The sequence below is a fragment of the Podarcis vaucheri genome (genome assembly GCF_965113315.1).
Source record: "Podarcis vaucheri genome assembly, chromosome: 1".
Taxonomy (NCBI): domain Eukaryota; kingdom Metazoa; phylum Chordata; class Lepidosauria; order Squamata; family Lacertidae; genus Podarcis; species Podarcis vaucheri.
Genome location: NC_138759.1, coordinates 23794561 through 23815393, shown reverse-complemented (window position 1 = coordinate 23815393; position 20833 = coordinate 23794561). Strand labels below are relative to the sequence as shown.

General features: G+C 41.4%; 1 protein-coding gene across 3 annotated transcripts; it reads left to right on the top strand.

Annotated features, from left to right (window-relative positions):
• The first annotated feature begins 4 nt into the window (after positions 1-4).
• Positions 5-19530, top strand: CPSF2 (cleavage and polyadenylation specific factor 2). Of its 3 annotated transcripts, none has more exons than XM_082232754.1 (15): positions 5-158; positions 2454-2608; positions 3910-4069; positions 4191-4296; positions 4807-4936; positions 7027-7142; positions 7928-8115; positions 8738-9028; positions 9676-9776; positions 11140-11340; positions 13097-13249; positions 13697-13922; positions 15526-15828; positions 18552-18686; positions 18810-19530. In XM_082232754.1, the coding sequence occupies exons 2-15, from the start codon at positions 2460-2462 to the stop codon at positions 18900-18902; spliced, it is 2352 nt and encodes a 783-aa protein (XP_082088880.1). In that variant the 5' UTR covers positions 5-158; positions 2454-2459; the 3' UTR covers positions 18903-19530. The 3 variants fall into 3 exon arrangements, with proteins under 3 accessions (XP_082088880.1, XP_082088881.1, XP_082088882.1); XM_082232755.1 differs by having other exon boundaries at positions 31-163; XM_082232756.1 differs by lacking the exon at positions 5-158 and adding an exon at positions 391-485.
• Positions 19531-20833: the final 1303 nt, after the last annotated feature.

Genomic DNA, 20833 nt, shown 5'->3' with positions numbered 1-20833 from the left:
GCGCGCTCGCCGGTTGTTTCCTCTCGGGCCAAAATGGCGGCGGCCGCTGAAGGGGCTGAGTGTGGCTGAGTAAAGAGTCCCTCGCTTTCCCCCCTTCCTCCTCCAGGCTTCCATTAGGTTTTAGGGGGGCCGGGAGTTAACAAGGGGCCGCCGTGCAGGTAAGGTTGCAATGAGTCAGGGGAAGGGAGCAAAGAGGCTTCCCTCCGCTTCCCCCAAAGGTGGCTTCGCATACACTCTTAGGATGAAACATGCGTGATCAGTTCCCGACCCCGTCTCCTGGTGGAGGATTTGAAAGGGCTACCACTGCAGGGCAGGTGGTGGAATGAAGGTCTCGCTTCTGTGCAGTTTGGGGGGGTGATTCCTACGTTACCTTTCTCCTTTCGCATCCAGACCCTTTGCTGGGTGTCTGAGCCAAGTCTCTGAGAGACACGATCTTACTATACACACATACGGTATATGAAGGATCAGAATGCATAAGTGACTTGGTATGTAAAAACAAAATAATTATCAAAAGGTGGCATCACCATATCAGTTAAAAATCCTCTAGCTGACAAATCCATGGAGACCCTTAGCTGGGCTATTTCCTTAATTGATTACATATGTATCTTATTCTTCCTTCCAAAGGAGCCCAGGGCAGAGAAGAGAATAAGCTCCGTCTAACCTTGTATTTGTCAGAAATACTATTGGGAGAGTGGCCTTATTTTCGTGACAACGGTTAGGGAGCAGTTTAACTGGTAGCATTCACAGTAAAAGAATTGTACGTCAAGTGGGACTGATGGGAGTTGTAATCAGTTTTTAGTTAGTTGATTGTATTTTTAAATCACCTTATACAGTACAGTGGTGCCTCGCAAGACGAAATTAATCCGTTCCGCGAGTCTCTCCGTCTAGCGGTTTTTTTCGTCTTGCGAAGCAACCCTATTAGCGGATTAGCGCTATTAGCGGTTTAGCGGCTATTAAAGGCTTAGCGGCTATTAAAGGCTTAGCGGCTTAGAAAAAGGGGGGGGAGCGAAAAAAAATCGGAACACTCGCAAGACGTTTTCGTCTCGCAAAGCAAGCCCATAGGGAAAATCGTCTTGCGAAGCAGCTCAAAAACGGAAAACCCTTTCGTCTAGCAGGTTTTCTGTCTTGCGAGGCATTCGTCTTGCGGGGCATCACTGTATAACCAAAAGGAGCCTCAAAGCAGTTCACAAATATTTATTAGAAGTCCAAAACACCTGGAGAGCACCAGGTTGGGGAAGGCTGACTGAACTAGATGGTTCCTTTGTATTGCCTGTCTTCTCAGTTTAGCTTTTGTAGAACTTGAGCATCTGTTTGACTTCCTTGTATTCTTATAACTTAAGGCATATTTGATTTTTATTGGATTAGAGGTGGCTAACAAATAATAATAATAAAAATAAAAATAAAATGATAATAGGGCAAGTGAAGTGTGCATGGAGGGAGGACTTGTATATTGCAGTTCCCCTTCTGGGTTCATTGTCAGTTGGTTGCAGCTTATCATTACGTCTGAATCCAAAACTGATAAATCTGAATTATGGTTTTGCAAAACATGCCAATGTCATAAACTACAGTTTGAAGATGGCATGTTTCTCTAAACAGGGTGTGGAACCTGTAGCTCTCCATTTGTTGTTGCACTACAACTTCCATCATCCTTTTCCACTAGCCATAATAATTTGGGTTCTTCAGTTGTACATTTCTAATCTTTCCTATTTGTAGGACTTGATACAGCTAAGAACTCTATGCCATGTTCACATGTAAGGAAAAACCAGACTTTCTTACTTAATGTGAACTTATTGTGAATAAGTAACATGCTTCTTCATTGATGCTTCACACCTCCCCTGGTGTAAGCAATATAAACAGACCAGGAAGCCTTGACTTGCCATAACACCCAACCTAGGGAGTGTGATTTATCCCCTAATCTACAATTATTATAAGAAGAGCAATGCTGGATCAGACCAGAGGCCTATCTAGTATTCTCTTCTCACAGCCACAAGCAAGACCTGAACACAGCAGCATTCTCCCCACCTGCACTCCACAGCAGCTGGTATTTGCAGACTTACTGCCTCTGACATTGGAGGTATAACATGGGCATCATGACTAGTAGACATTGATTGTCTTATCCTCCATGAATTTGTCTAATCCTCTTTTAAAGCTGGCTAAGTTAATCACCAAGCCAGTAACAAACCATGGCTTAAGCTAGGCTTGAGATCATGGTTTGTTGGAAAGAAGCCACAACCCCTGATCTGGGCGTAATGGGAAACCAATATCAGGTTTGTTTATCTTGTTTGTGCCATGAAAGGAATGAAACAGGAGTAATCGGGCAGCATGCAACTGGCATGCTGTTTATTCACAGTAAACCATGATCAGTTATAAAGTTTGAATTATCATTATGTGTGAAAGTAGGTAATGGCAAAGTCTTTTCAGCTTTATAATACATTTTATTCTCTTTTGGGAAGGAAAAAATGACTTCAATTATCAAGCTAACCACCCTTTCAGGGGTGCAGGAAGAATCTGCTCTGTGTTATTTACTTCAAGTAGATGAATTTCGCTTTCTGTTGGATTGTGGCTGGGATGAGAATTTTTCTATGGACATCATTGATTCCCTACGGAAGTAAGCTAGAACCTGACTTTAATTAAACTGTTATTCCTTTGCAAGTAAGCTAAAAACCAGCTGTAGTTATTGCATGCTTTATATCCTGATATAAGGAGACATCAGTAGTTAACGTGTTTAGAAGGATAGAGCCTAGTAACAAGAAGAAGATTAGAGAGAGAGAAAATTCTCCACCAACTAATCTGGGGGCATGGAACAACTATTCAATGCTTGTGACCTACTATGGCAGGGATCGGCAACATGCGGCTTATAGGCCGGATCCGGCCCACAAAGACCGTTTTACCGGCCCACGAGCCACCCACTTGGTGAGTCCCCCGTGCACTGCGTTAAACCGGCACAATGCAGGGACTCGCCAAGTGGTGCATGTGCAGATACCGGAAATTGCTTCTGCTCATGCCTAGAAGCCAAAAATTGCTTCTGTGCAGGTGCGATTTTCGGTGTCTGGGCATGCGCAGAAGCGATTTCCAGCGCTGCAGACATGGCCAGATGCGATTTCCAGCGTCGCACTGCGCCGGCCCGGTCCACGGATGATCTTTGCGGGAGTGATCCAGCCCATGGCCGGTAAGCCTTGCCAGCACCTGTACTATGGGGCCCCATGCATGTGAAAGCAAAAGCAAATCATCTGCTCAGAGTTCTGCATGTGAAAAGTCTCCATGCAGAGCTCTACTCATTGGATTGGGGCACATGAGCAGCACTTCAGTGCACAAATAATCCTGTGTGGATTAGTAGAGTGCAGAGTAGATTTTCATCAGCTGCAATCTAACTTGCTCAATTTACCGGTATATTATAATAAATGCCCACCTTGTTTATGTTTATGCTTGCATTATCATTGCTCTGCATTAACAGCAACTGCAGGCCAGATTGTAGGACCTGTGTTTGCCTGGTCAAAGAAGGTGCTTTTTGCCTCTGTTAACTTGCCCATTTGTACAGATTTGGTTCCTCCAAGGCCTTATCTTAATTTTTGCCACACAGCTTTTTTTTAATGAAACATTCTAACATATGAAAACAATGGTGTGGGAGGCTTTTGATCCAGTGGAGAATCATAGTGGCAGAAAGGGGAAGGTCATTTTTTGCTGATTTCAATACCCTTTCCCGCTTTTCAGAAGATCCCCCAATTCTGCAGTAAAGATTTTCAGGGGGCAAAGGGAGAAATTGGCAAAACACTGTTCACAGGGTGTTCCTGCCCATTGTTTGGATTTAGACTCTGGCAGGTGCAATATTTCATTGATGTCACTAAAACTGCAATTTCTCAAATGATGTAGTGGCATGCGATTTTCTCCCTTCCTGTTTTTCTTTTATAGATATGTTCACCAGGTTGATGCAGTACTTCTTTCACATCCTGATCCTTTACACTTGGGCGCACTCCCATATGCAGTCGGAAAGATGGGGTTGAATTGTGCTATTTATGCCACTATTCCTGTCTACAAAATGGGCCAAATGTTCATGTATGATCTCTACCAGGTATAGTTCCCTTGAAACTTAATTTTCCTTCCTTTTTTATATTCTTACAAACAAAACTGAAACTCTCACTGAATATGATTGTTATATCTTAAGAATAATTTCATGTTCTTTTGTTTGGTAGTCACGTCACAATACAGAGGACTTCACTTTGTTTACCTTGGATGATGTGGATGCAGCTTTTGATAAAATACAACAACTAAAGTTTTCTCAGATTGTCAATTTGAAAGGTGAAGAAATAAAATTTTAAAGTAATGATCATTGTACTGTCTGTAATTTGCTGTTCATTTTGCTCAAACCCAGATGTTTCTGTATTTAGAAAAATAAACCTTGAAAATGGTTGTACGTATGTCAAATGAATAACAGTCAAAGTGAATACTCCGTTTTAGCAGATTTAACGTTCTGCTTGCATACTTCTTTTTTAAAAATCTTTGTACACTTCTCCAAGGTTAGGAGGTCTAGAGCATTTCATGGGCTTAGTTGCCATAAAAGTATAGCTCACAAATCATTTTCTTTGTCATAGATGTAGGACAGCTTTGTAAAGTTCATTAGGGCCTTGGGAAATACTGCAGAGTAAAGTTGCTTGTGAAATGCCATTTTAATGTGACTAACTTGACAATAATGTGACTATAATTTGACTATAACTCAAATATTAATGCCATACTTTTCACCTGAGATTACGATGTTCTACAACAAACCTTATTCGTCTGTGTCTGATATGCTGCCCTTTATTCTCTTAGGGAAAGGTCATGGCTTGTCCATCACACCATTACCAGCAGGCCACATGATAGGAGGAACAATTTGGAAGATAGTTAAAGATGGGGAAGAAGAAATTGTTTATGCAGTTGACTTCAACCACAAGAGGGAGATGTATGTACAAAATATTGATATTGCCTGCTGCTGGTTAATTTTGTTGCTTGAATGGTTCTGAGACGCTGAGAGAGATCCAGTGCAGTGTGAGTGGGCATCCACTTGTGCAACGGGGCTTCTTGTTCTCCCTCTTGCAACCCCTCACTCCCAAAATATTGAGGGACTTTATGGAGCTGATTTGGGGGGGTGATGGGCTGCCAGGGTGAGAAAATAAATGGGCAGTTCTGATGCACAAGTGGATGAACATTATATAATTTTGCCCATACAGCCTTCTTTTTAATGGAGCATTGCAAGTAAGGCTACAGAAATTATTAGCCTGCAAACACATTAAGCCCGGGTTCATTATATGTGGAATATTGGTGACCTGAAAGAAGAACCAGCTCATCTTTATTTTGCAAAATATTCCTGTCCCTGTAGATAAGTGATTATTTACAGGTCTGAATCATTAACAAGAATTTTTAGTGTCTCCTAGTTTGTGGCAACGATTGGGTGGACATGGGTTATAATATCAAAGTTCACTGGAGAAATAAACAACCCCCTTTTAATTTCAAGACTCAAAGCTTATATTGAATTTCTTGAAATAAGTTGGTACATCTATCAATAGTATTGTTACAGTGTTACCCATGTTCTAAGTACAGATGTAAATCCCAAAATTTGCGTATGCAAGTTTGTATGATTCACATGGAGAGTCGTAGATTGGGTTTTATTTATAGGAAGCTGCTATGTTCTAAATTCTCTTTGCGGTTTTTATTACAATGCTATTTTTATACTTAGGAATGTTCACAGCTGATTTTTTAAAAAGAAACTAAGAATAAGGCATATGGCACAGAGTTTTTTTTTTCCTGAGTGAAAATGAGGAAATGGGTAAATTTCTGGGCGACCAGTAAATTGTAAAATTATAACTTAAGAAGTACACTGAGAAGTGTTGAGATCCTTAAATGAGAATGAGTGCAAATCCCTCAATATATAGTCTTTCTTTTAAAAATTATGGAACATAGACTATTGCTCAGTTCAAATTGTCATCTTGCTTGTTGTCACTGAAGGCTGATGAGAAGCAAGAAGTACAGAGAGGAGAGGTCCTTCCAATTCTACAATTATATGATTCCATGATTTGCAGTCTAATTATAGTAGTTTTGTTCATTTTTAAGGACAGTACTCAGTTAACCCATCCTGTTAGCACAATGATTTCTGCTTGCACAACAGGACAGCCCGCCTCACCCTGCTCCCTGCCTCTGTGCCTGTACTCTCAATTCTGTTCCAGAGGCAGAATGTTAATTTAGCATTTCCTTGGATTCTACCCTAAGCAAATAGATTAAAACACTTTGGTATGTCAGTTACATCGATCCTTCCTTATCCTGTTCTCTGCTTGGCTTTTCTGCCCATATTTTCATTAGGTGTCATCCAGCGGTGTCTGTCCGCTAGCGCAATAGACTTCCATTTGTGCAACAGGACTTGCTCTACTTCCATGTGCATCCTTTAAATTTTCTCCAGTGTTGAGGGACCCTCCAGAGCAGATTGATGCAGGGGTGGGAGGGGCTGCAGAAGGAAGGAGAGGGCAGGTGAAGTCTCATTGCACAAGCAGAAAATTACTTGTGCAAAGTTGGATATCACCAAATGTCTATTTTAGATTCCTTGCGGTAACAATTGACTGATTCTGCCTGTAAAACTAGGTTTTAATGTACGCTACATAAAACATGCTGTATGACATGTACAGTGGAACCTTGGTTGTCAGACTTAATCTGTTCCAGGCGTCTTTTTCACTCCTGGAACCGTTCGAAAACCAAGGCGCGGCTTCCAGTTGGCTGCAGGAGCTTCCTGCACTCAATCAGAAGCCGTGTCAGTTGTTTGGCTTCTGAAAAACGTTTGCAAACCGGAACACTTACTTCCGGGTTTGCGGTGTTTGGGAATTGATTTGTTCAGGAGCCAAGCCGTTCGACAACCAAGCTACCACTGTACTTGTGTTTAAAGTGATAGCAAATTTGGTTGTTATGGAAACTAACTTTATTGAAAATTTCTGCTACATGTGTAATTTTATCATCACCTTTCTTTAACTAAAGCACTGCAATTCTTTGATGTAACTTCTCTTTTAGCCATTTGAATGGATGTTCCCTGGAAATGCTAAGCAGGCCTTCCTTGCTTATCACTGATTCCTTTAATGCTACTTATGTGCAGCCAAGACGGAAACAAAGAGACGAACAGCTACTAAGTATGTATTTTTCCATAGCAGCTGGGAAAATTCAGTTTCTAATAGAATTTTAAAACCTAGCTTCCATGTGGTGCTCACAAATATTATAAGAAAAAGGAGAAAAAATAGTCTTGTTCTCTGGATAAGATTGTGAATTTCAGACACACACATGCACCCCCGCCCCCCGTTGAATAGATTTCTAGAAAATTAACAGCTTAAGATGATTATAACTTTAATTTGAAATTGCATATTTTGTGTGTGTGTTCAAAGAAAGCCTTTAATGCACTACATTAAAATCAACTGCTTGTAAGTTCCCTCTTTTTCAGGAATTAAGATTAATCTGGAGACTTTCTAGGGACTTCTCTATTGTGGGTCAAGTGTTATATTTTAAATAAATAGATATATATGTTAAATAAATGCATTCAATAAATAAATCATATGGTGAAACCCAAGACTCCCTACAGAGTTCTAGGAAGTGTGTAAAGACATTTCTTTTTTAAAAAAAATCTTGCAGAAAATAATTTAATTTGGAGTATTTAACTATTTTCCTGAATATGGAATTGTGAATATGTTTTTTAAAAAACTTTATCCAATTTTAATGTAACATGATGTGAAATTATATTGTTTTTGAGAAAGCAGTTACCATTATTTAATTAGAATCTGATTTGGAAGCTATGTGTAGATAAAAATATAACCCTTATGCTAATTGGGTTTTCCTCTGACTGTTAAAAGGAAATGATTTATATACATATGAATTAGGATTCAAATCCTGCCACAAAACTAATACATTGTTTTCTTTTCTCCAGCAAATGTCTTGGAAACACTGAGAGGTGATGGAAATGTCCTAATAGCTGTGGACACTGCAGGCAGAGTTTTGGAACTTGCCCAACTACTTGATCAAATATGGAGGACAAAAGATGCCGGTTTAGGAGTCTACTCTTTAGCACTTTTAAATAATGTCAGCTACAATGTTGTAGAATTCTCAAAATCTCAGGTTGGTTTTGATAGCAGATTATTATACTGACTTCTGTAATTATATCAAGGCTTTGCCCATGTCCATAGTATTTTACAGCAACACTGTGTTGCTAACCACCTGAATTGTGCTAATATAGAACAGGCATTTATATTATCCCACATTGGATACCTTAAGATCAAGGAGAAAAACAGATGGTATAAGTGGAAAGTCCTTCTTACACTATGACTTGGGGTAGCCAGTTGGAGTAGAAAGTGCTTAAGGCATGTAGACCAGTACAGTTGTACCATGGAAGTCGAATGGAATCCATCCTGTAAGTCCGTTCGACTTCCAAAACGTTCAGAAACCAAAGCGTGGCTTCTGATTGGCTGCAGGAAGCTCCTGCAGCCAATCAGAGGCCCCGTTGGACGTTTGGCTTCCAAAAATATTTTGCATACCGAAACAGTCACTTCCAGGTTTGTGGCGTTTGGGAGGCAAAACGTTTGAGAACTAAGCTGTTTGAAAACCAAGGTACAACTAGTCTGATGCCGTATTAGGTAGTTTCATATGTTTGCAAGTACTATTTAAGCACCATTTAAGCACTCTTTGCTACATAGGTGTTGCAACTCAGTACAACTTGCTTCCCTCCCCTTCCTACCTGCAGGTTGAATGGATGAGCGACAAACTGATGAGATGCTTTGAAGATAAGAGGAACAATCCTTTTCAGTTTCGTCATCTCTCTCTCTGTCACGGGCTTGCAGATTTGGCGCGGGTTCCTAGTCCCAAAGTTGTCCTTGCCAGCCAACCAGATCTGGAATGTGGGTTTTCAAGAGATCTCTTTATACAATGGTGCCAGGACCCTAAAAACTCTATAATTTTAACATATAGAACTACTCCTGGCACACTAGCACGTTTCCTAATAGATCATCCCTCCGAAAAAGTTACAGATATAGAGGTAAGAAAATTTGTTCCAGGAGACTGCACCATATTGACTGTCTTGGGAATTTTGCTTGCTTATGTTGACCAACTTATGTTCCCTTGCTTATATTACCAAGGGAAAATACTGATGAAAAGAATTCCCCTCTTTATTCATCTGATGAGAAGGAAATACTCTTTCCCCCTCACTTCTTTAAAGAAAATGAGTAAAATCATGTATGGTAAAAAAGTGTTTTAGTAAGATCATAAAAATATGTGACAACACTTAGGAACTTTTAGGCCTGTTTCAAGCATTATTTTTTTCCATGTGGATACTTAAGACAGTAATGTATGCATGCTCCAGACATATGTTTGGAAATGTGCATGATTTTCCATTAATTGTTCAGCTATTTTTTTATTACAAAGAAGGCACACTTTTCCATTGTCTTCCGAGACAGATGAATGTCAGTGGATGTGGAAGATTCCTCTCGAAGACCAACTATTAGATTAAACTTTGTGTTTTTCAAATATGTGGCATTGCAAATATGATGCCTTCTGGTGTTCTGACGTTTCTACTTGAATTTATAATGTTTATCACTCTTTAGGAAATGTGTTGAGAACTCCTGATAAAAGGTTGCCACTTATATCAGCAAACATACCCCTTATTTGCACATGCTTTTCTTTTAGCTGAGGAAAAGAGTGAAACTGGAAGGGAAGGAACTTGAGGAGTACCTGGAGAAAGAAAAACTGAAGAAAGAGGCGGCCAAAAAGTTAGAACAATCCAAAGAGTGAGTACCTGTGGTGGTTGCAAATGACCTTTTGAGCAAATACTCAAATACTGCTACTTTACCATTTCTGCAGCACCAAGGAAAAAACACTTTAAACAATTCTAAGCTTATTTGATGTGACCTCAGTGAAACTTACAGTCCTGCCTGGAGGCGGTTGGATGGCGGCTAACAGATTGAGGTTGAATCCTGACAAGACAGAAGTACTGTTTTTGGGGGACAGGAGGCAGGCAGGTGTGGAGGATTCCCTGGTCCTGGATGGGGTAACTGTGCCCCTGAAGGACCAGGTGCACAGCCTGGGAGTCATTTTGGACTCACAGCTGTCCATGGAGGCACAGGTCAAATCTGTATCCAGGGCAGCTGTGTACCAGCTCCATCTGGTACGCAGGCTGAGACCCTATCTGCCTGCAGACTGTCTCGCCAGAGTGGTGCATGCTCTGGTTATCTCCCGCTTGGATTACTGCAATGCGCTCTACGTGGGGCTACCTTTGAAGGTGACCCGGAAACTACAACTAATCCAGAACGTGGCAGCTAGACTGGTGACTGGGAGCGGCCGCAGAGACCACATAACACCAGTCTTGAAAGACCTACATTTGCTCCCAGTACGTTTCCGAGCACAATTCAAAGTGTTGGTGCTGACCTTTAAAGCCTCGGTCCAGTATATCTGAAGGAGCATCTCCACCCCCATCGTTCTACCCGGACACTGAGGTCCAGCACCGAGGGCCTTCTGCAGTTCCCTCACTGCGAGAAGCCAAGTTATAGGAACCAGGCAGAGGGCCTTCTCGGTAGTGACGCCTTCCCTGTGGAACACCCTCCCACCAGATGTCAAAGAGAACAACAACTACCAGGCTTTTAGAAGACATCTGAAGGCAGCCCTGTTTCGTGAAGGTTTTAATGTTTGATGTATTATAGTATTTTAATATTCTTTTGGAAGCCGTCCAGAGTGGCTGGGGAAGCCCAGCCAGATGGGCGGGGTATAAATAAATAATAATAATAATAATAATAATAATAATAATAATAATAATAATAATTATAATTATTATTATTATTATTATGCCTTCCAACAGTATCATAAGTCGTCTTGAAACTGACACTTCCCAAGATAAGTAGCAACTCCTCGTAACAGTTAACTTCAACCATTATGTTCCACAATGCTCTTGTTTTAATGGTATAGAACTATATGGGCCTAATTGTCTGAGCACCCAGTACTGTAGTGTTGTTGTTACTAAGTGGTTGTCAAGCTGGTGTCTCCAGATGACGAGTTCTGGAACTGTTCCGAACTTGGTAAGATTGGGATAGAAGTATAATATTTTGGTGTTGTTTGCCTTGTGTTTATATGAAACTCTATTTTCGGCTCACATTCTAGAGCAGATATTGATTCCAGCGATGACAGTGATGCCGAAGAGGATGTTGATCAACCATCTGTTCATAAAACTAAGCATGACCTTATGATGAAAGGTGAAGGCAACCGCAAAGGAAGCTTCTTCAAACAGGCCAAAAAGTCCTACCCTATGTTTCCAGCTCCAGAAGAGAGAATTAAATGGGATGAATATGGAGAGATTATCAAGTACGTGGGAGAGAAGAGATAATATTATAACAAATGTTAATAATAATGTGTTTAAAATTACATGTGCACCAAGGTAATAGGTGCCCATTTTAAATTCAGGGGAGCCTTTCAGGTGGGAGCCTCACTGAGGCATACCAAGAGGAAAAACAAAGATTATGTGCAGAGTTGAAATTCCAGATATCCCTGACTAGATTCATGACATTTATAATTGTCTGGATGATACCAGTTTTTTTCTGTTTAGGTTGCAATCCTGTATATGATTATGTATTTATGTACCTTTGCTGTACTCTAATTGATCTCTTATTGTCTGGGTTCTTAAAGTTCTTTATCATTTCCTTGTGCTAAAAGTAAGAGAATTTAATGTTTGCCTGGTTCACACTTAACATTAAACCAGGGATGGCAAACCATAGTTAATATGGTTTAATTCCAGGGATGCCATGTCTGTGGTTCTCCAGATGTTGCTGAACTATAACTCCCATCATCCCTGGCTGTTGGCTATTCTGGCTGGGGCTGATGGAAGTTGGAGTCTTAACAACATCTGAAGGTCCATAGGTTCCACATTACTGTGTACTCTAGTCAAAATTCGCCACTCCACTCCTGACTTGCCGGGCTTGGGGGGGGGGAGCAAATCAGAGGCTGGCTTAATGTTATGTGCAAACCAGCACTTGTGGTTTGCTTCCCCCAAACAGAGGGCCATAGCTCAGTGGCAGAGCATCTGCTTTGCAAGCAGGTTCAGTCCCCAGTATTTCCAGGCAGGGTTGGGCGATACTCCTGTCTGAAACCCTAGAGCAGGGGTGTCCAAACTTTTTCAGAGAGGGCCAGATTTGATGAAGTGAGGGCCAACCAAAGTTGTTTACCTTTTTTTTTAGGATTGAAGTTGTTAATCTTTTTTTAGGATTTTACCCCAGGCTCTGGATTAAACCCCCAAAATGGACTTTGGACATGCCTGCCCTACAAAATCGACCCCATTCAGTGTAGGCAGACAGGATGTGCCAGTGGTCTGATCTAGTGTACAGCAGTTGCCTTTATAGTGGTACCTCAGGTTACAGATGCTTCAGGTTACAGACTCCGCTAACCCAGAAATAGTACCTCAGGTTAAGAACTTTGCTTCAGGATGAGAACAGAAATTGTGCGGCGGCGGCGTAGCAGCAGCAGGAGGCCCCATTAGCTAAAGTGGTACCTCAGGTTAAGAACGGACCTCCAGAACGAATTAAGTTCTTAACCCGAGGTACCACTGTATTCCCAAGTGCTAGTGCTATAATCACACAAAAACTACACCGAAGCAGTAAGCCAAGAACAAACCACCCTAGCTTCCGTTCATAGCTTGTTTGGAGAGAAACAAACAATGAGTGCTGGTTTGTGTATAAAGCTAAGTTACCTGATTTGTTTCCTCCCTGGCATGCCTAAGTCAGGACTTTGGGGCAGCAGGCACTAGCACATTGCTCATTCGCATTCAGCCAGGGATATGATACCCACGAACCTCCAGATGTCTTATCTTCCTTTTAAAATACGCCACAAAGAATGCATATTTTTCAATATAATTCCAAAATCGGCAAAACCTTCTTTAAAAGGACATTTGTTGAGCCTCTTCCTTAGATTTCTGGATGCGTATCCAGTGGTCCTTTTTCGAGCTTTGATGTTGTTAAATCTGTTTCTCTTCATTTAGAGAATAGCTATTACGTATATTGTCTTCCTTCACCATAGATGTTTCCTTAGCATTCCCCTAATTATGAATTGACAACAATCCTTTGTTTAGACCGGAGGATTTCCTTGTTCCAGAACTTCAGGCAACAGAAGAAGAAAAGAACAAATTAGAATCTGGACTTACAAATGGAGAGGAACCTATGGACCAGGATTTATCAGATGTTCCGACCAAATGCATTTCAGCAACAGAATCGATGGAAATAAAGTGAGTGTCTTATTGTTAGTTGCAGCTGGAGGGCGCTATTGGCAGATGAGTAGTAATGGTTAGTTGATTGCAATCTGTCACCTTTTAACAACTGAGACTGCCTGATAACTTGGGCTGGAAAAATTTCCCCATTCCTAATCTTATCAGATCACACCATCTAGATTTTCACGCTCAAAGATATATGAAAGAAATTGTGTTGATGGCTTATTCTATATGTTTAACAACATAACGTACATATTAAGAAAATGAAGCCCCCTTTGAAGTGAAATGTTGAATCATTCTGTTAAAGTTCAGTAATGGTGCCAACCTAACCCTGTTCAGCAGAATGAATTGTGAACATTTCCACACTTTTTCTCAAGGGAATGCTTTGCTTGCGTACTATTTGCATTCTGACTTTGCGGCTACAAAAACCCAACAACTTGTTTTTCTCCTTACATTGCATTTTAGAGCTCGTGTTACATACATAGACTATGAAGGGCGCTCAGATGGGGACTCCATTAAGAAAATAATTAATCAGATGAAGCCGCGACAATTGATCATTGTCCATGGGCCCCCTGAGGCCAGCCAGGATCTTGCAGAATCCTGTAGAGCTTTTGGTGGAAAGGACATTAAAGTATACATGCCTAAATTGCATGAAACCATCGATGCAACCAGTGAGACTCACATATACCAGGTAAGATTGTAGAATTGGGTAAAAAATAAAAAAGGCAACTATCCTCATAAAAGCTTGTAATTTTTTTTGTATTCCTAGCTTGTATTTAATTTAATCTTGTGAACTTCCCTGAGATCTTTTGAGGAAGGGTGGTATACAAATCAAATAAAAATAAGAATAACAACTAGCCAACCTGCAGTGGAAGTACTAATTCCTTCTAATTAAGTACCTAAGCAGAAATACTGTTTATGCTTGCCTGTTACATACTGGTTTACTGAGAGAAGATGGTTAACAGTTTGTGGGCTAGAAAAGGGTTTTGCATAAACTTGCAAGGCTGCTGTATTCTATTCAAGAATAATGAAGCATGTGTGTGTGTCTGTCTGTCTGTCTGTCTGTGTAGCTACATTTCCTTTGGTGAGAACAAAGCTAACACAAGCTTTTCACCTCAAGCAGTTTTTCCCCTTCTCGAAGTCCCCTATATGGTATTTTCTTTGGGAGCCTCTAAGTAGCTGGTTGCTGTTGGTACACAGCTGTCTACCTGACTCCATTATACAGATGTCAAAGAGAAAATAACTACCAAACTTTTAGAAGACATCTGAAGGCAGCCCTGTTTAGAGAAGCTTTTAATGTTTAATAGGTTATTGTATTTTAGTGTTTTGTTGGAAGCCGCCCAGAGTGGCTGGGGAAACCCAGCCAGATGGGCGGAGTATAAATAAATTATTATTATTATTATTATTATTATTATTATTATTATTATTATTATTATTATTATTATGATACAGAAGAAAAAGAGGTTGCAAAGACGGGGGAAATCTTGCCTGTATGCAACAAGAAACACAACTTGTAAATCATCAAGATAACTTGGTGGTGGAAATAATACCATATTTTTCGCTCCACAAGACACACTTTTTTTCTTCCTAAAAAGTAAGGGGAAATGTCTGTGCATCTTATGGAGCAAATGTGTGGTCCCTGGAGCCGAATTGCCCAGGGGAAAAAAGCAGATCATGCGTTTAAGCAATTGGGGAGGGAGATAAGGGAGGCTAGCGATAAAGGAGGCTGCTTGGAAGGGGGGAGGCCCATGGATCCTCAGGATTTTTGCATTGGGTCACTCCAAATTCACCATCAGATCACATAGCATGTCCATGGCTACAGCCTGCACCAAAAAAATTACGCACCCAGTGTTTTGTTCAGAATATTTTTTTCCTTGTTTTCCTCCTCTAAAAACTAGTTGCTTCTTATGGTCAGGTGCGTCTTATGGAGCGGAAAATACGGCAATTAAAGTATGCATGCCTAAATTGCATAAAAGTTTTATGCCCATAACACTAGGAACAAAAACTTTTGGTTTCGTTATGTGATTTACTGCTAGTCTACTTGTCCAAATTTCACCATTCATTTCCACGTTCTTGGAAAGTCTTACTTATTTCCTCCCTGAGCTGTTTCGTCCCCCCACACTAGTACCATGATTATAAAAGTGCTATGATATGCCGTCCATAAAGTTCTCTTTTTAACACCGTGACTTCCTGTTGACTTCAAGCATGTAACAATATGGAATTTAATGTATATAAAACAGACTCTGTGGTTCCTCTGTTTCAGTAATATATTTTATATATTTATTTGTGATTAGGTCAGATTAAAGGACTCGCTGGTCAGTTCCCTTCAGTTTTGTAAAGCCAAAGATGCTGAACTGGCATGGGTAGATGGAGTCCTGGACATGCGGGTATCAAAAGTGGACACGGGGGTGATTTTGGAAGAAGGGGAACTGAGAGATGATGGAGAAGATACAGAGATGCAAGTGGACGCACCCTCGTCGGATTCTAGTGCTGTTGCACAGCAGAAGGTCATCAAGAGTCTTTTTGGAGATGATGACAAAGAAATATGCGAGGAAAGTGAGATCATTCCTACTTTGGAACCCCTGCCACCGAATGAGGTAGAAAAACTAGTTCCTCAGCTAAGCTTTTTTTTTTAATGCTTTTTGTTAGTTTTCTTACTTGATGAACACATACAATAAAGTAACCAAAATAATAAAATGTCAAAAAACAACAAGAAACATACATACAACCATAAATCCATAAGTTCTTACACATTGACTTATGTCACCGTATTATTTGTTCCCAATTCATTTTCTTCTCTGACAGACTTCTGTCTTCCTCAAAGCGGGTCCGTTTTGTCTGTTTGTTAAACTGCTTCTTTTATCATTTCATCATTTCTACTGTTTTTGACATACTATACTTATAATCAATATTATGGTTTGGGAAAATTAAAGCAAATCCAGGTTTTGACCTGGGGGGGCGCTGTTTTTTTAAACTAATCTCTATATATTTTCCATTCCTTTTGGAACTTTTGGTTAGGCTGTCTCCTAATTTTCTCCGCCATTTTTGCCAATTCAAGATATTCAAATAATTTATCTTGCCATTCCTTTTTTGTTGGTACTAATTCACTTTTCCAATTTCTAGCTATTAATATTCTTGCTGCAGTTGTAGCATATAAGCATATTCATAAGAATATTTCATTTGGGATATCTAAATCTAAAATACCCAAAAGGAAGACTTATGGTTTCTTTATGAAGGTTTGCTTAAACATTTTTTTCAACTCCTCATATATAATATCCCAAAAGGTCTTAATTTTTTTTGCAACCCCACTACATGTGGAAGTGTCCCTTCTGCCTGTTTCCACCTCCAGCCAGTATTAGATCTCGTTTTGTACATTTTGGATAGTTTGCTGGGAGTTATATACCACCTGTAGAATGTCTTCAAAAGATTTTCCTTTAATGTATAACAGGCCATAAATTTCCATTCCTTATTCCATAATCTTTCCCAAGCTGATAGTTGGATAATTTTACCCAGATATTTTGCTCACTTAATCATTACTTCTTTCACCTCCTCATCTTTCACCTCCCATTCTAAAAGCAAAGCTTGTATTTACTTCTCTGCAAGTTGGGTGGGATATAAATAGCCCATATAAATATTGCTGTGCATTGTTACCTTGTATGCAGAGGAGATTCTTGATATCCAAACAAGATACACTTAAGAGTTAACTCACTGAGATATATCTATTTCAGTGGGACTACCAAGTATTGTTAAGGGACGCGGGTGACGCTGTGGGTTAAACCACTGAGCCTAGGACTTGCCGATCAGAAGGTCGGCGGTTCAAATCCCCACAACGGGGTGAGCTCCTGTTGTTCAGTCCCAGCTCCTGCCAACCTAGCAGTTTGAAAGCACGTCAAAGTGCAAGTAGATAAACAGGTACCGCTTCGGCAGGAAGGTGTTTTAGTGCACGTCTCTGGTTTCGCCAGAAGCGACTTAGTCATGCTGTCCACATGATCCGGAAAAACTGTCTGCAGAAGCAGACAAACACCGGCTCCCTCAGCCTGTAAAGTGAGATGAGCTCCGCAACCCCCAGAGTTGTTCGCAACTGGACTTAATTGTCAGGGGTCCCTTTACCTTTACCAAGTAACTTTGGGTATGACTCATGTTCTTCAGTGTTAGATTTCAGGGATTTATTTATTTATTGAGCTCTTATATATGCAGCCTGGGTACCTGATAAATGCCCTTGACCTTACATATCAGTGCAATCACTGCAGTAATTGGGAGAGGCACTTGTATTCTTATATAGCCCTGAGTTCTGCTCTGGCGACATGGAGCAACAGGACTTTTAGCATAGCAGCCCCAGTGTTATGAAACACACTTCTATTCGACATCAGACAGAAGCTGACACTTTTGGGATTTCAGCAGCTTTTCAATAATTTTTTATTTCACCAGGCCTCCCAGAAGGATAATCCTGGTCGGGTTACTGTTGATTTTGGAACACAATAATGTTCTTGTTTTTAATTTAATTTAATAGGCTTTTATTTGCTTATTAATACATTGTATTATATATTGATTTCTGTTTTGCAGTCAGCTTTGATTCTTTTGTGACTATGAAGTGACTTTTAAAAAAATGTTCATATTGCAAAGTCAAATAAATTACACAAAACAGTACAGAAGCAGTTTACTTCATGAACATATGATAAACAGCATGGTTGTGTATAAGCTACCTTGCTATTTATCAAAACCAGGAAGGGCCAGCTTGTTCTGTCTATTTTTAAGTGCATTTGTTGTTTTTGTGTTTTTAACTGTTTTTAATTATATTATGTGTAAATCACACAGTTTTTAAGAAGGCGATTAGTAAACTGATGAAGAGAATAATAATGATCATCTTCTCCTTGCATACAGTTGCAAGTCTGAAAGCAGAACTTTAGTCTTCTAATTGTGCCATGAAGTATGGAAAGGACTGTTGCATAGCTGTCAACTTTTCCCTTTTTTAAAGGGAAATTCCCTTATTCCGAATAGGATTCCTCGCAAGAAAAGGGAAAAGTTGACAGCTATGCTGTTGGTACAAAGCACTGGTCACTTCTGTGGTGTTTATGGTCTTATGGGAGTTCCATGTATTCCCCTGAGGTCTTTGGGGGGACAGATTCCTAGTGGGTTTTGTCCTGTGAACACAACACAGGACACAATTGTTAAATGGGTAGATTGCACATGATCTCATTTACTGGAGATTAAATCTTACCGCTTATAATATGAAATGATTATGATGCTTGTATTTTCATCTTTCACTCTTCTCCCCCTTCTAAATCTGTCAATTAACTTCTGTTTTGCACCTTCACAAAAGGTTCTTGGACATCAGTCTGTCTTCATGAATGAGCCAAGACTGTCTGATTTTAAGCAAGTTCTCTTGCGAGAAGGAATTCAAGCTGAGTTTGTAGGAGGGGTTCTCGTATGTAACAACTTGGTGGCTGTTCGCAGGGTAAGCGCTCTCTCTCTCTCTCTCTCTCTCTCTGTGTGTGTGTGTTTGCTTGCTTTTATGTGCCAATCATAGCAAATCTCTGTACATTCTCTAAGTAATTGGATGTAACATGTTTTCTTGCAGACTGAAACTGGACGCATTGGATTGGAGGGCTGTCTCTGTGAAGATTTCTATAAAATTAGAGGCCTTTTATATGAACAATATGCCATTGTCTAAAGGAGGACTGTAAATATAATAGATATGGACATTTTATTTTTATGGAATCCTTTTGCGGCACACGTTTGTAAGGGCCATTTACCAGCCATTACCAAAGGTTTCCAGCAGAGGAACCCAGCATTGGAACAATACTGGATATATTAAAGATAAGGTAGCTGTATAGGTATCCTGTACATTTTGCCAGTTTTATTTTTCAGATTTTTGTTAGAAAATACCTGTTAGATTGTTTCACAACATTTCATTTGAAGATATTCTTATGAGAACTGTTTAAAAAATGAGTTTTATCCAGATTAAGTTAGTTGCACTTAGGTTAAGACATTATGAACTTAACTCCATTCATTTCAATGGGAGCTAGGTATAACTAACTTTTCCTTAATGGGCTGGATCCAGACTATTTAAGAATGTAAAACATTATAAATTAATGTTAGATATCAGTTTTCCTATTTTGCAATTAAAATATTTCCTCCCATCCTTGATTTTTTTGTGAGGGTATTGTACATTTACTGTTTTGGTAAAACCAAATACGATAGACCATTGACAGTTAGTCTGTTTCTTGTTAATAGTTTCCTCCCCAGGATATGAGAAATCACCAAGAAATTAAAAGTATTTCTTGGTTATGCTTTCAGTGTACAGTGGTACCCCGCAAGACGAATGCCTCGCAAGACGGAAAACCCGCAAGACGAAAGGGTTTTCTGTTTTGGAGGCGCTTCGCAAGACGAATTTCCCTATGGGCTTGCATCGCAAGACGAAAGCCCATAGGGAAATGCTGGCGGTCGGGAGCAAAGACTTTCGTCCACAGCCGGCCTTCAGAAGAGGACCTCTTCTGAAGGCCGGCGGGGGGCAAAAGTCTTTGCTCCCCCCCGCCTGCCTCCCCCCCGCCTGCCCCGGGCGATCTTAAAATGCTGGCGGGCGGGAGCGAAGCGTTCGCTGCCGACCCCCAGCATTTTAAAATCTCCAAGGGACAGCAGAGAAGTCTCTGTCCCGGGGAGATTTTAAAATGCTGGGGGTCGGGAGCGAAGCGCTGCCGACCCCCAGCATTTTAAAACCTCCCCGGGACACGGGGAGATTTTAAAATGCTGGGGGTCGGCAGCGCTTCGCTCCCGACCCCCAGCATTTTAAAACGCTGTTCCGAAGTGGGGCGGGGGGCGGGGATACCTGCCCCCGCCTCCCCACTTCGGAAAGCTGTTCCGAAGTGGGGGGGGGCAGGAACACCTGCCCCCGCCGCCCCACTTCGGAAAGCTGTTCCGAAGTGGGGCGGGGGGGCGGGGACACCTGGCCCCGCCGCCCCACTTCGGAAAGCTGTTCCGAAGTGGGGAGGGGGGGCGGGGACGCCTGCCCCCGCCGCCCCACTTCGGAAAGCTGTTCCGAAGTGGGGCAGGGGGGCGGGGACGCCTGCCCCCGCCGCCCCACTTCGGAAAGCTGTTCCGAAGTGGGGAGGGGGGGCGGGAACGCCTGCCCCAGCCGCCCCACTTCGGAAAGCTGTTCCGAAGTGGGGCGGGGGGGCGGGGACACCTGCCCCATCCGCCCCACTTCGGAAAGCTGTTCTGAAGTGGGGGGGGGGCGGGGACACCTTCTGAAGGCGGGCACTGGGCGAAAGTCTTTGTCCCCCCTGCCTGCCTTCCCAGGGGCTTTTAAATCACCCCGGACAGCGGAGAAGTCCTCCGCTGTCCGGGGCGATTTTAAAATGCCGCCCGCCAGCATTTTAAGATAGCCCCGCACAGCGGAGAAGTCCTCCTCTGTCCCAGGGTTTTTTAAAATGCTGGGGGTGGGAAGAAAAGCCCTTGTCCCCCCCCCCAGCCTTCAGAAGAGGTCCGGGGACAGACTGTCCCCGGACCTGTCCTGAAGGTGGTTTCCCTAGGAACGCATTAATTGATTTTCAATGCATTCCTATGGGAAACCGTGCATCGCAAGACGAAAAAACCGCAAGACGA

Coding starts and splice junctions, on each gene's coding strand:
- CPSF2 (XM_082232754.1), top strand. CDS start 2,460: ATGACTTCAATTATCAAGCTAACCACCCTTTCAGGGGTGCAGGAAGAA. Junction 4,297..4,806: donor TCAGATTGTCAATTTGAAAG/GTGAAGAAATAA, acceptor TTATTCTCTTAG/GGAAAGGTCATGGCTTGTCC. Junction 18,687..18,809: donor ACTTGGTGGCTGTTCGCAGG/GTAAGCGCTCTC, acceptor GTTTTCTTGCAG/ACTGAAACTGGACGCATTGG.